This window comes from Rhinatrema bivittatum, chromosome 1 (assembly GCF_901001135.1).
Source record: "Rhinatrema bivittatum chromosome 1, aRhiBiv1.1, whole genome shotgun sequence".
Taxonomy (NCBI): Eukaryota; Metazoa; Chordata; class Amphibia; order Gymnophiona; family Rhinatrematidae; genus Rhinatrema; species Rhinatrema bivittatum.
In genome coordinates this window covers 592405096-592420506 of record NC_042615.1, presented here as the reverse complement: position 1 = coordinate 592420506, position 15411 = coordinate 592405096, and the positions used below count along the sequence as shown (strand labels likewise).

At 43.3% G+C, this 15411-nt stretch overlaps 1 protein-coding gene across 1 annotated transcript in view; it reads right to left on the bottom strand.

Moving 5' to 3' along the window:
- FBN2 (fibrillin 2) overlaps positions 1-15411 on the bottom strand; it is a 596571-nt gene that overhangs the window by 87517 nt on the left and 493643 nt on the right. The window contains exons 48-53 of the mRNA XM_029619106.1: positions 14890-15009; positions 6314-6439; positions 5476-5628; positions 2326-2391; positions 1827-1952; positions 581-700 (exon numbers count right to left, since the gene is read on the bottom strand). Coding sequence (XP_029474966.1) covers positions 581-700; positions 1827-1952; positions 2326-2391; positions 5476-5628; positions 6314-6439; positions 14890-15009 — 711 coding nt within the window. The remainder of the gene's footprint in view (positions 1-580; positions 701-1826; positions 1953-2325; positions 2392-5475; positions 5629-6313; positions 6440-14889; positions 15010-15411) is intronic.

Below are 15411 nucleotides of genomic sequence, written 5' to 3'. Positions count from 1 at the left end.
TTTCAACTGCCAGAATAGGACTAACATCTGCCAGTATCTTTTGCCTGCAGACTTTAGCCAGATTTTCAAAGTGGATTTATGTGGATAAATCTATTTTGAAAATGTATGGGTGTGCACAGAAACCCTTGTGCCACAAGTGCAGAAAGTTACACCTGATCAAGTGCAGGTGTAACTTTGGGTGTGTGTATTTGAAAATCAAAAACATATGCATGAATCCTTGCTCTGCCCCCAACTCTCCCTCCCCTCTGCCCAAACTCCTGTTTCAACTGCAGATAAAAGAAGGTGCTAAATGGTTTTATGCGCACACACCTTGCATAAATGCTCAGATGGATATTTACGCGCAGAAACCAAGGTTTCTGTATGCACATCCTTTTGAAAATGAGGCCCAAAAGGAATAATATTAAATATCTCAACAGCAAGAAAATTCTGCATAATAGAAAAGCGTTTGAACGCTTTATCCTGACTCAAACTTAATAGCACATTGATATGAACATATTTTTAAATGAGCAAAGGAAATTGCTTTCTTATTTGAATCAAAACGCATGAAGTCAAGAGAGTGAAAATACAGACACTGCAGTACCTTCACAATTCATCATAGGGCCAGGTTCAAATCCTTCATGGCAACTGCATTCGAAGGTACCAATTACATTGGTGCATGTCCCATTTCCACAGGGATTCCCAACAGAACATTCATCAGTGTCTGGAACGAGGCAAGGAAAATGCAGAACTGTGAGATCATTTACCTGGGTGACATGAGATGACAGAAAAACCGTCCTCCTCAAATGTGGCTAAACATATATAATTCAGACACCGTAAAAAAGGGGGCGGGGCAGAGTCAGCGGCTCCTGGCACAGCAGCCATTTGCCGCTGTGTCAGAGATCGTGTGCCGGCAATCGGATGGTGCGCGCAACTTGTGCCTGCCTGGAGGCAGGCACAAAAGGTAAAATAAAGATCAGGGGGATTAGAGTAGGGCTAGGAGGAGGAAAAGTTAGGGGAAGGGGTGGGAAAGTCAGGCTAGGGGGAAGGGAACGGAGGAAGCCAGCGCGGCTCGGCGCGTGCAAGGTGCACAATTGTCCATCCCCTTGCACGCGCTGACCCCGAATTTTATAACATGCGCGCGCCTGCGCATGTTATAAAATCTGGCGTATATGTGCGCGCGCCGGGTAGCGCGCGCAGATATAGGCCACGTGCGCTCCTTTTAAAATCTACCCGTGTGCATACGTTTTCTACGGGAAAATACCCGCACAAGTTACCAGGAGTAAATGCTTTCATTCTGAAAGTGAAAGTGTGTGCATACTTTCCCTTTCAAAACTGGTGCAAAATCCAAGGGTAAACTTTATCCAGGGACTCTCCACCAATGGAGGAGGTTACAAAAATTTCCCCTAAAAATGCTTACGTTCATAGACAATTTTTATTAGTTTGGTGGGGGTAACCAAAATAAAATTGCAATAAAATACCCTGAAAGGTCCTTTGGGGCTATAACAGCGATGCATTCACACTGCCTAGACTACTGTCCTTACACTGATAGCTCTCTTCCATGGGAGAGTAAACAATCACCTCATATCTTCCCCCTCTCTTACTGACTGATCTATCCTCCCCTAAATGCATCTGAATGGTAACATACTTGTGCCTTCTCCACCCAGCCTTTTCTCCCGTCTTGTGAACTGAATTGAGAGACCAGAAGCAAGAGTGAGAACAGACATTGAGAAAAGAGGCTGTCACTGACTACTGCCAAGGAAGAGCTCTGGGAAGAGGCACTCATATGGATGTCATCAGATGCATTACCCATATGCATGTCTATATGTTTAACTAATGTATACACTTACCCACACAGCTGACTCCAGTGTAATCCAGATTGTATCCCATAGGACACTCACAGCGGAATGATCCATCAGTGTTGATACAGTGGCCATTTAAACAAATGCCTGGGCTCTCGAGACACTCATTGACATCTGAAAAACGCAACCCTTTTTGTTAGGAATAGACTGTTGTGCTATTAAAAGAAGTGTAAACAGCCCTCTAAGCCTTTATTAAAACTGACATTTTTGCTGCAAAACAGCTGCCCCTTACCCTATTGAGATACTAAATAAAAGACATCTAGTCTATCTATAATCAAGATGTATTTGCACAGATACAAAAAAATGTAACCATTCAAAAATGATTTAGACTTTCAGAGTTAGAAAAGACTCTTAGTACATGGATTTTAACATGTGCCAAAGTCCTTCCGTAAAAGGATGTGGCACGCTTAGACCCGTCAAACTAATTGCTGAAATAAAAGCCGCAAGACAGTTGCCGTTGCCAATTAGTTTCAAACTAAAACAGTACCTTCCCGTGTATCACCAATACCAGGGATAGTTCCATGGCCAAAAGGACACAAATCCTGGAAAGCAACTGCAGAGAACACAAAAAAAATAATAATAATGCTAATTTTATTTAAAAGTACAAATGTGATGGATATAAATAATACGTTCTGAAAAAGTTGATTACCCTCAAGAATTTTAAATTGGAGTAGGCTCCTTCCTGAACAGAGGAGTATGCAGCTGTGGTGGGCTAGCCAGAAAAATCAGAGGTAGGAGCCAAGCCACTGCTTCTTGGGCCAAAACTGAGTCTGGCTGGCATGAACTTTCTTTGATCAGAGCACAGCTCTTTTTTTTTTTTTTTCAATATTTATAAATTTCTCAGAAATACACAATTCAAAAACAATGGAATCAAGACATTGAAATGACATTACAGCACAGCTCTTTTTCATAAGGCAAAACTGTTATGCTGTGATACTGCCTAAGATGTATGAGTTTTTAAGCACAGTCTACGCGAGGCTTAGGACTGAGGGGTTGAAACTATTTGCTATCGCACCCCAGGCCTCCTCCACGTGGCCTGCTGCAAACTGCTGCCTTGCCAGTGGTATTCAGGAACAGAAAGTAATGTCACGAACCTGAAGCATTTGCGCCAATTCACACCCGAGCCCACTAAGGATGGCCCTGAGCTTTTCCTGCACCTGGAGTTGTACTGACTTTACTATTCACAGGCAGAAAGTAGATACAGGAGATGGCCTTCAGTTTTACCTGGTTCACTCAGTCTACTCGTCCATCTGACAAGAGTTTTTACAACATTTTCAGTCTTTGCTGATGAGAATCTTGCAAAATGTTTATTAGGTGCAATCATGATTTGGGCTTACATTTTGGATGGGTTTGTTTAGGAGTTCTTGAGAAAGTTCATAACATAACCTCTTTAGAACACTGCTTTTCATGTGAAAAAACAGATTTTACAGAAATAAAATTTCTCTTCACTGGAGACAGCAGTATTCAACCCTGCTGAAATATCACAGATCTTCAAATACTTTGCCAAACATTTCAAAGGCTTTGATCATGTATAATCCATAATTAAATATCTGCAGATTATTCTGATAAAATTACATTAATAATTAATTGATATTTTAATGTTTTCTTTACTATTTTTAAGATGGGCAGAGTATGACTGGTTCTATAACAAGATAAATTTGCACTAGCACTTAGGTAATTTTCCATAAGTGCAGTAGTTGATTAATTTTGATGATAATTCTATTTTGTTGTACCACAATCAAGGCAAAGCTACTAAACATATATTTCTGCAGTCCCAGAAAGTTACATCCAATAATATGCACCAAATTACAAGACATATATACTTATATTAAGTATGTTAAGTAGGTTAAAGTATGTTAAGTAGGTTAAATGCCTGAATTACATAATGCAAGCTTTTAACATTCGTTAACTCTGTTAACGCACCTATTTTAATGCCCAAAAATCAGGCATAACACAAAGTTATTTAAATGAGTTGAGTAGCATGAAAATGTATGTTAAGCAACTCATCAATATTTATTACAGTTAGTGCAAATCTCATTAGTGAATGCGATTTGTGTTAATCTACTGTAATGATAATATTTAGCCAAACTTTGGGAGGGGTAGTTAAGTTGTAGCATTAATCACCAGCAGATAAGCAAGGCCCAGTGTGGCTCACAATATTTTCACCCACAACTGTAGATACCAAGTGACATTCATGACTTTCTCTCTCCCCAACTCCAACCCCCCCCCCCCCCCCCCCCCCCCCCCGTTAGTCAAGATACTGCCCCAATGCCTGCCAAGACCAAAGTAGGGGCTTCTGTTCCCTGATCCTGTCGTGTCCCCCCCCCCCCCCCCCCCCGTGTCCACATCAAGGCCCTGTGGCCTCAAGTCACACCCCAAACACCTGAGTACATATAAAGGTTCCCATGGCTTAAAGTCACCCGCCCCCTCTCTCCACTTCAAGAGAAAGGGCCCCCTTCTGGCCTGAGTTACCTCCTCTCCCTCTCCTGCATGAAGAGTAAGGGCCTGTCATGGCCTAATTAACTCTCCCAGGCTTCCTTCCTCCTCGGCAGATAACCACAGCCATTTCTTTATTTATCTGAATCACTTTCCAGAACTAGTTAACATTGCTGAAGCGATTTTAACTAAAGCTATCCCATTCAAAAACTTACAGCTGGTGATGATGGGTGCAGAAGAGAGGAAGATGCCGTCCACCACATGACTCCAAGATACAAAATGGTACCAGGTGACATTATAAAGGGCCATGTGAGGTCACTTGATTCTATTTTGTATTTTAGAGTTGGTGGGATGGGAGGAGTCTGCTTTCTCCTGCCCCCATTTTTCAGTTGGCCATCTTCAGGTGGGGTAAGTGGGTGGAGAAGGGTTATATAGGGGGGATGTAAGAGGGGCGGTTCGGGGAAGAGGGTTATTGATCAGGCCATGGCATGCCCTTATTTTTTGAATCAGAAAGGGTGGAAGTGACATCTGGTCATGGGAGCCTCGATGTTAATTCAGGGGAATGTGGTCTTGGACAACAAAGGAGGGGGAACAGGATTGGGGCACAATGACTCCCTACTTTGGACTTGGGGGATGGGATTGAGGAATATCCTGGCACAGCAGCCCTTACTCCTGGACGTTGGATAGTGGTGCAGGTTACTTTGGTCTGGTAGGGGGGGGGGGGGGCCCTTCTTTCTTCAATTGGGGGTCGAGGGGTTTAGATCTACCATGTGGGCTGGTGTTATCATTGCAGGTAATGCAGATTCGTTATGGATGGCAATAATACATCAGCATTATATGGCACAAAACAGATTTAATGCTGTATTTGCTAAAGGCTTCGCACCCATTAGCATTAAATTAATAGCTCCTGTGTTAAAATAGTCGTCAACATGTATTAATAGTTGATTTTAAAACGCTTTAGTAAATAAGCCCCATAACATGAGTGACCTCAGTTACGTCTTCTGATACTGGAAACCAGCCACCTGGTGTAGACAGCTTTTTCCAAGTTGGAGCCAATTAAGCCGTGGCTTTCCATCAGGTTATTAATAGTAGGGTTCTGGCAGCCCTAGTGAATTCCTCTTGAGTAATAAGGCGTTATGAAAGAAAACGCCTGGTACCTTCTTTACAGAGAGATATTTTTTTCTTCATTTGACTCACGCACCTTCTCCTTCCTTGGGACAGAGCTCACATGGGTCACCCCATCCTTCTCCTGGCATCTTACTGCAGCAGCACTTTGCCTTGGTTGTGTTGAACGCCTTTGGCACTGAGCACTTCCCATTCTCAAAGTTGGTAAAGCAGAAGCTCTGACGTGTATCTGGGCAGAGGGACGTGAAATGTCTCATGATTAATAAAAGCTCTGCACAGTTGTAAATTTTAATAAAAGTTCAGTTAGTTTCTGCATGAACGTCTGCAACTCAAAGAGGATCCCAATGTGTTAAGATCCAGTGCAGATCAGAGGGAAAGGATTGAGATGTCTCATTTCTGGGCTGGGATAGAAACAAATATGGGCACAAACAAAAGTAGTAGGGTTTGGGGCAGAGAGCCCACTGGGTATGGGTAACTGCCCAGACTGAAGGAGTCAGGACACTGATATTGACTATTAACCTTTTGGTGGTAGGAGTTGTAATTTTGGCCTTGCAGTTTACATTAGGATTAATGGGACAGAATCAAGAACAGGAAAGGTTATTTATTTATTTATTTATTTAAGTTTTTTTATATACCAACATTCAAGACGGTAGTCCCATCATGCTAATGATGGGACTACCGTCTTGAATGACAGGGATGGCCTCCGTTTAACAAGGTTAATGACAAGGGATGGCCTCCGTTTAACTTATTTTGATTTCTTTATTGAAAGTGTGTGGGCATTAGTCTTTACTTGCTTGGATAATAATAAGATTGCATTTCTTTCTTGTAATTCATGTTGATTTTGTGTTCTTCCAAAATCTTGCCTTGCTAGTGCTGACACAGCTATAAGACTGGTTTTTGGTACCATCACATACCAAAGCACCTCCGTCCGTTCTCAGAGAGGACAAAGCCTTGGGGACAGATGCACTGAAAGCTTCCATGTACATTAATACAAGAGCCAAACAGACACATGTTTGGGTCTTCACCACACTCATCAATATCTATAAAAAGACAACAAAAGAAATTCATTAACATCTGATCAAGCATTACTTCTCTTTGGTTGATTTTTTTGAACCAAATTTCATCTTAATCTTATAAATGCATAGATTAAAATTGAGGAAGGAGGAAAGAGCGAGAGAGAGAGAGTTATGTCTTTCACTGGTTTTTTGTTTTTAATAGGTACATTAGAGGAAATATGGAGAATATGCAGAGACAGTAGGACACATTAGGAGATCAGAAACAATGAAAACAAGTTATGTAAAACTTGAAAGAATTAATTTCACAACTAAATCAAGCTTTAGAGCCTAAGAAAAGATGGAGTAAGTTACTAAATTATGGCAGTGTTTAAGACATAATGGAATACAGGGAAAGGAAAAATGTATAATGGCTAATGTTTGAGCACAAGGAATTCTGCAAGAAATGGACACAAACAGGTCAATTTTAAAATGAATGAATGGGAGCCCATACATGCGCATATGGGTGCATAAGCAGAGATATGCTGGAATTTTAAATCGTGCATGCATTTACACACATAAGATTTAAAATATGCCTAAAACGCACAAGTATGCTCCTAATTTAAGCTGTTACTTGAGCACACATACTTCATGTATCTTCCTTAAGAAATTGACCTCAAGGTCATCCAGAGCCCTCTGGTTCTTCATCCTGCACGCCCCCCAGTTGACCCAGACCCCTCAACCCTGTCCAAAATTGCGAGATCTGCAGACTTGCTCCTTATCAGGAGCAGCAGTAAAGTTCTGCGGCTAACAAGCTGGAGCGCACGCTGCGGCCTTGGGTTTTAAAATAAGGAGTCACGTGCGAAACCGCTGGCCCCGTCCTGGAAAACCCATGTCCTGCCCCCCCCAACTCTGCCCCTTTTCCACCCCTTTTTGTACACGTGTCTATAAGTGCGTAACTTCCGGATTTTAAAATATCCATCGCTCGCTCACGGCCCACATACTCACGAATATAGGCTTTTTAGTGAAAGCAACGCTTTTAAAATTCGGTCCAACATGTATCATATACTCAAAGGACAGAAATGCAAGGATTACCTCTCAGGAAGTTATCCTGGATTGCAACAGTGGTAGACAGAAATGAGGATCGGGAAGGATTAAGGACAACATCCATGAGATCTCCCATGTGGCGAATCAGATGATGCGAGGGGAAATTTGAATTCATTCATGCATCATGTTACCACATCAAATAAATACGGCAGTGGCAGGGCACATTATTTCAATGGAACCAAAAACAGAAAATTCGAGGTGCTGACCATTAGGTATGGACACGCCATGGAAGTGATGTGCTCGGACTCTGGCAGGGAAGAAAGGTGGGGGAGGGAGGGGGAGATTGCAGTGGCGACCCCTGCTAACTCAAGAGTGGTACTGAGGAGTTCTGCCTTGGGGAAGACCTTCCTTAAAATCTTTGGACAGCAAGGGAACTTCTAGTACTGGGGGCCAATCGGACTGGAGAGAGAAGGAAAGGGAAAATAGTGTCCAATAGTAACAGGAAAACTGGAAACCCATTGCCTGGTGCCGCCCATTTAGAGAAGTGACCATAAGGGTAATGGGATTTCAGCAGGACCAGCAAGTTTTTGAAAATCATTCTTTAAGGGAGGGAGCGAGGACTCCTGTTTTCATTAATAGCTTTGGAATGCATTTGAGATTCAATTCTGGATGAAATGTGCTGCACTTCAGTGTTTCCAATAAATCATGTGCTTCATTCTGTGCTCCTTCTCTCTTCTCCCTCCCCTCCCCACCCCCCATAAAAACAAATTGCTGGGAAGCATGATTGAGACACCGACACCACTAATATTAGTTCTGTGCATTGTTTGCCAAAGACTACAGTTTTGCAGACAGCAAATGAATTGTTAAATTGCCCACTTTAGACATTTGTATATATTTTAAAAAAATCCCCCAGAATCCCATACCAAAACAAAGATCTTTTCTGGAATGTCTGACAACTCTTCCTCAGTTTGTTTAAATGAAAACAAATGACCTGGAAAGAGACACAAGTGTCCACTTTGAGCTGAGCTCGGTCTTTGTCATTGCTCTTCAACATCAAAAGCGGTTTCACAATTTGTCTCAGTACCTTATTGTAGCAATACAGGGTCTGTATGGTATGAAATCTGCAGTTGTGCAAAAATATTATGCATAGGAATAAAATAAAAATCTCCATGAGCCAAGGTGAATACTTCCCCAAAATCCAGGGCTGTCAGAAGTGAGATGGGAGAGCCTGGGGCCCCACACACCTCGTCAGGTGGCAGGGCACCAGCGTCCTGTGCCACGGCTGTAGCAGCCACAGGTCTCTGGAGCTTTTACGTGGGCCGTGGCCATATCACTGAAGGGGGAGCCGTGCTGGGCAGCTATGTCATGCTGCAATATATACAGACGCTCGGCAAATTTGCACGGCTCAGGAATTTTGCAGATATAACAACCTGTAGTTCAGAGCAACGGTTCTCAACCGGTGTGTTGCGACACGAGGCGCCAGGAAGTGTGTGGCAGCCTCTGAAAGTTTTCTTCTCCTCCTGCGCGGGACCATGGTGAGCTCCTCCTCTTCTACACTGCCCAGGAAAGCATGCCGTTCTTTGCGCATGCTTTGCTTTTTCGGACTGTTGTGATTTTGATTGCACATACTGGCCCCAATGCTTTCGCGCCAAGCAGCCGTTTGGGAACCAGGGAATCAGAATTGAGCTGCTTGTACCTGCTCTTCACCCTGGAGATGGGAAGGGTAGCAGCCCAGAGTGCCCCTCGCTCATTTCACAGTGAGTAAAGCAAACTGTCTCGAGGCTGCCCTGTCCTGGCCCCATTGCCGCCATCCCAGATCCCGTAGCAGGTAGCAAGACTCAAATAGGCTGCGCTGCCACGGCTCGCTACTACATACGTGGCGTTTCTGGAAATGGTGAGGGAGAAAGAGGCTCTGTGACGCCACAGGGCCTCTTTCTCCCGCACCACAATTGGCAGCCTGTGCGCGCCGAGCCGTGCAGCCTGCTTCCGTTCCCTCCGAGGCCGCTCCAAAAGCGGAGCGGCCTCGGAGGGAACTTTTCTTCCACTCCCACGCACCTTCTCCTCCCTTCCCCTAACTAACCCCCCCCCCCCCCCCCCCGGCCCTATCTAAACCCCCCTACCTTTGTTGTACAAGTTATGCCTGCCCAAAACAGGCGTAACTTGCGTGCACCGGGCCGGCCGCCGGTGCACGATTCCCAGGCCCCGGAGCCGTTTCGGAGGCCTCAGCCAAGTCCCCGAAATGCCCCCGGGCCAGAACCACGCCTGCGGCTCAGCCCCCAAATGATGCGCCGCCGCGACATGCCCCCCCGACACGCCCCCCAGGAAAGCCCTGGGACTTATGCGTGTCCCGGGGCTTGTGCGCGCCGCTGAGCCTACTCAACATAGGCTTGGCGCGCACAGGGGGTACTTCGGCCAGGTTTTCAGGGGGTACGCGCGTATCCCTTTGAAAATCTGGCCCATAATATTTTGGATGAACTGATTTTACCAGCATGCAAAGAAATTCCACCCTCTGGAACTCCCTCCCCACCTTCCTACGCCAAGAGACATCACTTCACAATTTCAAGAAAGGAGTCAAGACATGGCTTTTCCGACAGGCCTACCCCGATACAAACCAAACTTAAATTTCCTCCCTCTTCAGCTCCTCCCTGCTCGACCATCCACCCCCTGCATCCCCCTCTCCGCTCGACCCACCCTCTGCCCCTCCACAACCCTCCAAGTTACCCCAGTGATCCCAGTGCCTCCCGGCCGCCCCTAAATCCTTCTAGTTTACCCCTTAAAGAAGCTATATTTAAGTGAATACCGTCGCCCAGATAATACTGCCGGTTTTCAATACCTCCTTAGCTCTACTTAAGTTGATTGTAACTGTACATATTGTCAACTGTACATAGTTTCCTCTATTTTGTTTTTTACTTCATCTATCTTTTCTGCCTTTCCCATCCCCTCCCTCCCCCACCCCTCCTTATCCTCCTACCCCCTCTCCTTCCCCTCTTCCCCTTCTTATCCTCCTTCCCCTCTCTCCTCCCTTGTTTTATTGCTCCATTGTTTTATTGTATTTTTCCGCCTGAGTTCATTGTAAACCGGCATGATGTGCTTCATGAATGTCGGTAAATAAAAGTTAATAAATAAATAAATAAATAAATAAAATAATGCTTGGTTCTGCTTGCCCTTGTGAAATGGCACAATTCATCATTGACATGCCTGAGGATATTGAAAGTAATGTAAATCTAAAATTGCAGACAAGTAAAAAGTTTGTCTTGCAATTAGATGAAAGCACTTATATCAGTGGCAAAGCTCAGTTAATCTCCTTTGTAAGATTTGTGGAAGGGTCAGAAATTATGGAACAATTTCTGTTTTGCCAAGAGCTAGAGGCAAGAACAACTGGTGACAATATTTTGAATGCAGTAAATATCTACTTTCGAGAAAACAATCTGCATTGGCATTACTGTGTTTCTGTTTGCTCTGATGGTGCAGCAGCTATGACAGGGCAAATAAAAGGATTCCTCAGCCTTGTAAAAAAAGAAAACCCCACTTTGATTACAGCACACTGTTTTTTTATATCAGGATGTGCTTATGGTGAAAAGCACAGGTGGAGGCAAATTGGGAGAGGTTCTTAAAATTGTCGTCAACATGATCAACTATATAAAAACTCGCCCAGTGAAAAACTGAGAGAAGAAATGGGTGCAGAACACAAAGCTTTGTTGCTGCATACTGAAATCCGGTGGCTTTCAAGAGGCAAAATGCTGAATCGTGTCTTGGAACTTTAAACTGAACTACTCCTATATTTTGAAACAGAGAAACCTGAGTTTTCTGAAAAATTTAAAGACAGGCTATGGTGTGCCGAGTTGGCTTATCTTGCTTGATGTTTTCCACAAACTTAATTCTTTGAATGCTAGTATGCAGGGCTGAAAAGAAAATGTAATCTCAACAACTGATAAAATGAATAGTTTCTCAAACATGGTGAGCTGTCCAGTTTTCCATCTGCAATGAATGTTGCTGCTCAGTACAAAAAGTTCAGTTTAAAAATTTGATCTCTGTTCACTTGTCATCTCTTCAAGCAGGGTTGAAAAAATATTTCCCATCTATCACAACCACTGGAATAGAGTGGGTGATGTCACCATTTGGAGCATCTGGTGAACACAATATCAACACAGCATCAAACTTAACTTCTATAGAAAAAGAAGAGTTAATTGCTATATCTTCGAATACCAAGTTAAGATCGATATTCCTTGACTGCTCTGTTGATTCATTCTGGATGTCTCTGAAAGATGAGTACTCAGCAATCTCAAATAAGGCTTTGGATATTTTAATTCCGTTTTTGACATCATATCTATGTGAGGCTGCATTTTGAACTCTTAAAACAATGAAGACAAAGAATAGGTCAAAAAGTCTTGACATTGACAGTGAGATGCACGTAAGTTTGTCTACTATTCAACCCTGTATTTAAAAACTATGTGCAGCACATCAATCCCAGATTTCTCACTGAAGCAGTATGCAATGATATATTTTTTAATAACTTTAATTTCAATAACGGTGTGTCCAGACAAGGTTCACTTATTTTGTTGGGCCATTCCCATTCCAAATGAAAAGAAGCTCTATGCAAGAACGCTTGACACTATGCTAAGGAGAAAGAAACAGTGGCATTGCTTTTAGGAGCATAACCTGTGTTATTTATGGAGAGAGCTAATTTATTACCAAGAAGTACAGTTGTAGAAAGCTAGATAAATAGTCCACTTGTACTGGTCAGTATCATCCTGATTTAAAAAGAACATCTGATAAAAAGCTTGTTGCAAGCAAACTGGACATTGTAGTAAAGGAGAAAAAGACAAGCATGGCATTGCTGATAGGAGTATCAGTACCAAGCAAGTAATGTGCTAGATTATGGAGAGAGATCATTAATTACCAAGAGGTACAGTCAGAGACTCAAAACAAAGGTTGTAGAAAGCTACAGAAATAGTCCACTTGTACTGGTCACTACCATCCTGATTTAAAAAGAACATCCAAGTGTACCTGACAGAATTGTAGAGAATGAAGAAGTTGTGATCACCTGGGACATTCACATTTCAACTGATAAGAAGCTTGATACAAGCAAAATGGATATTGCAGTAAAGGAGAAAAATACAAGAATGGTACTCATGCTCCTAATGCCAAACACCTACTGTGTTATGTATGGAAAGAGATCATCAAGTACCAAAACATGCAATCAGAGAGAAAAAAAAAAGGTTGCAGAAAGATATAGAAATAATCACAATTGTATTTTGCCACCAACTTGATTATAAAGAATTTCTAAGAACACTTGGATATGTTGCTTGTACATATTACATCCTATGAAGTCCAGGAGGCAGCTTACTTGGCACAATGCAAGTATTAAGAATGAACAGTAAATCTGAGAGATTGAAATCGTATCCAGCATACCCTGAGATGTATGAGTGAAGTTCATTCCTGCCAATAACAGGTACGGATATATGTTTCTTTTAAAAGTGATGCTGCTGATGCTCTCTTCACCATGTGGGAGTGCAGAAAAGGAGATTGGGGATGCTGGGCAGGGAGAGGTGGAAGAGAGAGAGTATGGGGGCTGCCGAGCAGGAATGGGTGGGAAAAAGGGGTTAGAATATAAGAACATAAGATATGCTCTACTGGGTCAGTACAAGGGTCCATGAAGTCCAGTATCCTATTTCCATCAGTGGCCAATCCAAGTCACATGTATCTGGCAAGTACCCAAACATTAAAAAGAGATGTGCGTCATTTTTAGCTATCGGGTCGGGTGATTTTTGGAAAACTTCATTTTCCAACGGTTCTTTTTTTTTTCCAGCAAAACAAACCGGAAAAAAAAGCCCACCCCAACCCTTCAAATTTACTTAATTACAACCCCCCCCCCCCAAGACTTACTAAAAGCCCTGATGGTCCAGTGGGGTCCCGGGAGCGATCTCTCCCTCTCGGGCTGTCGGCTGCCACTAATCAAAATGGTGCCAGTGGCTCTTTGCCCTTACCATGTGACAGGGGCTACCGGTGCCATTGGTTGGCCCCTGTCACATGGAAGGAGCAATGGATGGTCCGCGCCATTTTCTAAGATGGCGCCGGCTGTCAATTGCTCCTACCATGTGACAGGGGCCGACCAATGGCACCGGTAGCCCCTGTCACATGGTAAGGGCAAAGGGCCACCGGCGCCATTTTGATTCCTGGCAGGGCCGACGGCCCGAGAGCAGGAGATCGCTCCCGGGACCCCCGCTGGACCACCAGGGCTTTCAGTAAGTCTTGGGGGGGGATTGGGATGGTGGGGGAGTTGTCATTAAGTAAATTTGAAGAGTTGGGGTGGGTTTGGGTTTTTTTTTAAATAAATGTGCCCTCCCCCCCACGCTAACCCGAAAAACTATTTTTCCCCAAAATTTCGGGGAAAGCCCGATTGTTTTTCGGGTCCTCCAATTCATGCCGAATTGGACAATTTTGTTGAAATTTTCCAATTCGGCAAAAACGAATGCACATCTCTATTAAATAGATCTCAAACTACTATTGTTCATTAGTTACTGTAATAGTTTAAGAATTTAACCTCTAGGAACTTATCCAAGCCTTTTTTAAACCCAGTAACACTAACCGCTGAAACCACATCTCTTGGCAATGAATTCCATAGTTTAACTATGTGCTGAGTGAAAAAGAATTTTCTTCGATTTGTTTTAAATGAGCTACTTGCTAACTTCATGGAGTGGCTCGTGGTCCTTCTATTATCTGAGAGAGTAGATGGGCAGGGAGAGTTGAGAAAGGGAGTGAGTGAACACAGGAGAGGATGCGGGGAGGTGAGGGAATGTTGGGCAGGTATGTGAATGTGAGGGAGTAATTAATTTGGAGAAGCGAAGGATGATGGGGGCATGCAGGAGTGCAAAATCCATTATATGTCAGTTTTGGGAATGTGCGTTTTTATCTTTGCATTTTGCTTAGTGCAGGAGGAAAAAATATTTCTGTTTTAATTTTTCCAGTTTTGCACTGCCTGCAGAGTGGCTTTTTGGGGTTTCCATTCCAGCTTTTGTCTCCACATTGGTGAAGGCCGGTTGTGTGTATGTGACCAAGGTGATTTATTTTACTAGCATGTAGGGATGTGTATCAGTCTTATTTGTGGTGCTTTCTCAAAAGGACATGCATAAGTGCTGAACTGCTGCCTTTTCATAAACAGAGCTAGTGTGCTTGGGAGTAGAGGGAGTTTGTGATGCTGTTACTACGATGATACCAGCATCAGAATATCTGTTTGTATGATGAGATGTACAGGGAACGTCTTAGTTCTGCTTTGCCCCCATTTTTGAGGGTGTTCCTGTGGATGCAGAGGATATGTTTACATTTCGCCCTGTGACAGTCATGTGTTCAGTGTGTCACGCCGGTAAGCATCATGTCAGGGGTGTCCTGACAGAAAAAAAGGTTGGGAACCACTGGTTTAGAGGGTAAAGCATTGCAGAAGATAGGCTTACCAAAACAGCTGTCAATTTCCACTTCATATCCTGGAGGACAGACGCATCTGAATGATCCTTCCAAATTCTGACAAGTACCAGGAGAACAAGACTCAGGGAAAGCCAAACACTCATTGATGTCTTAGAAGAAAAGACAACAAAAAACAGAGGCCACTGAAATCTACTACTCTGAGTAAACTGCCCATAGCATTGCATCTCATGCAGACAAGAACCCTGGTTAGTTTATGGATTTAGGGAAGACCTCCCTTCTGGTATTTCTGTGTTTAGAACAAACTCCGCTAATGGACAAAGAGATGTTGCACAGAATTCTGGAAACTCTCTACCAGTAATTAGCAACTACAAGCTGCTCACTTTTTTCAAAGAAAGACACATTTAGAAAAAAGTGCCCATGTGACAATCTCTGTATTATAACACAAATCATTTTCTTATGCTCATCATGACTTTTTTTTCACACATCCCTGCTAAAACCAGGATACCTTTATTCTTTTTGCTAGCAGAGGCATGAGTGGACAGAACCATAAT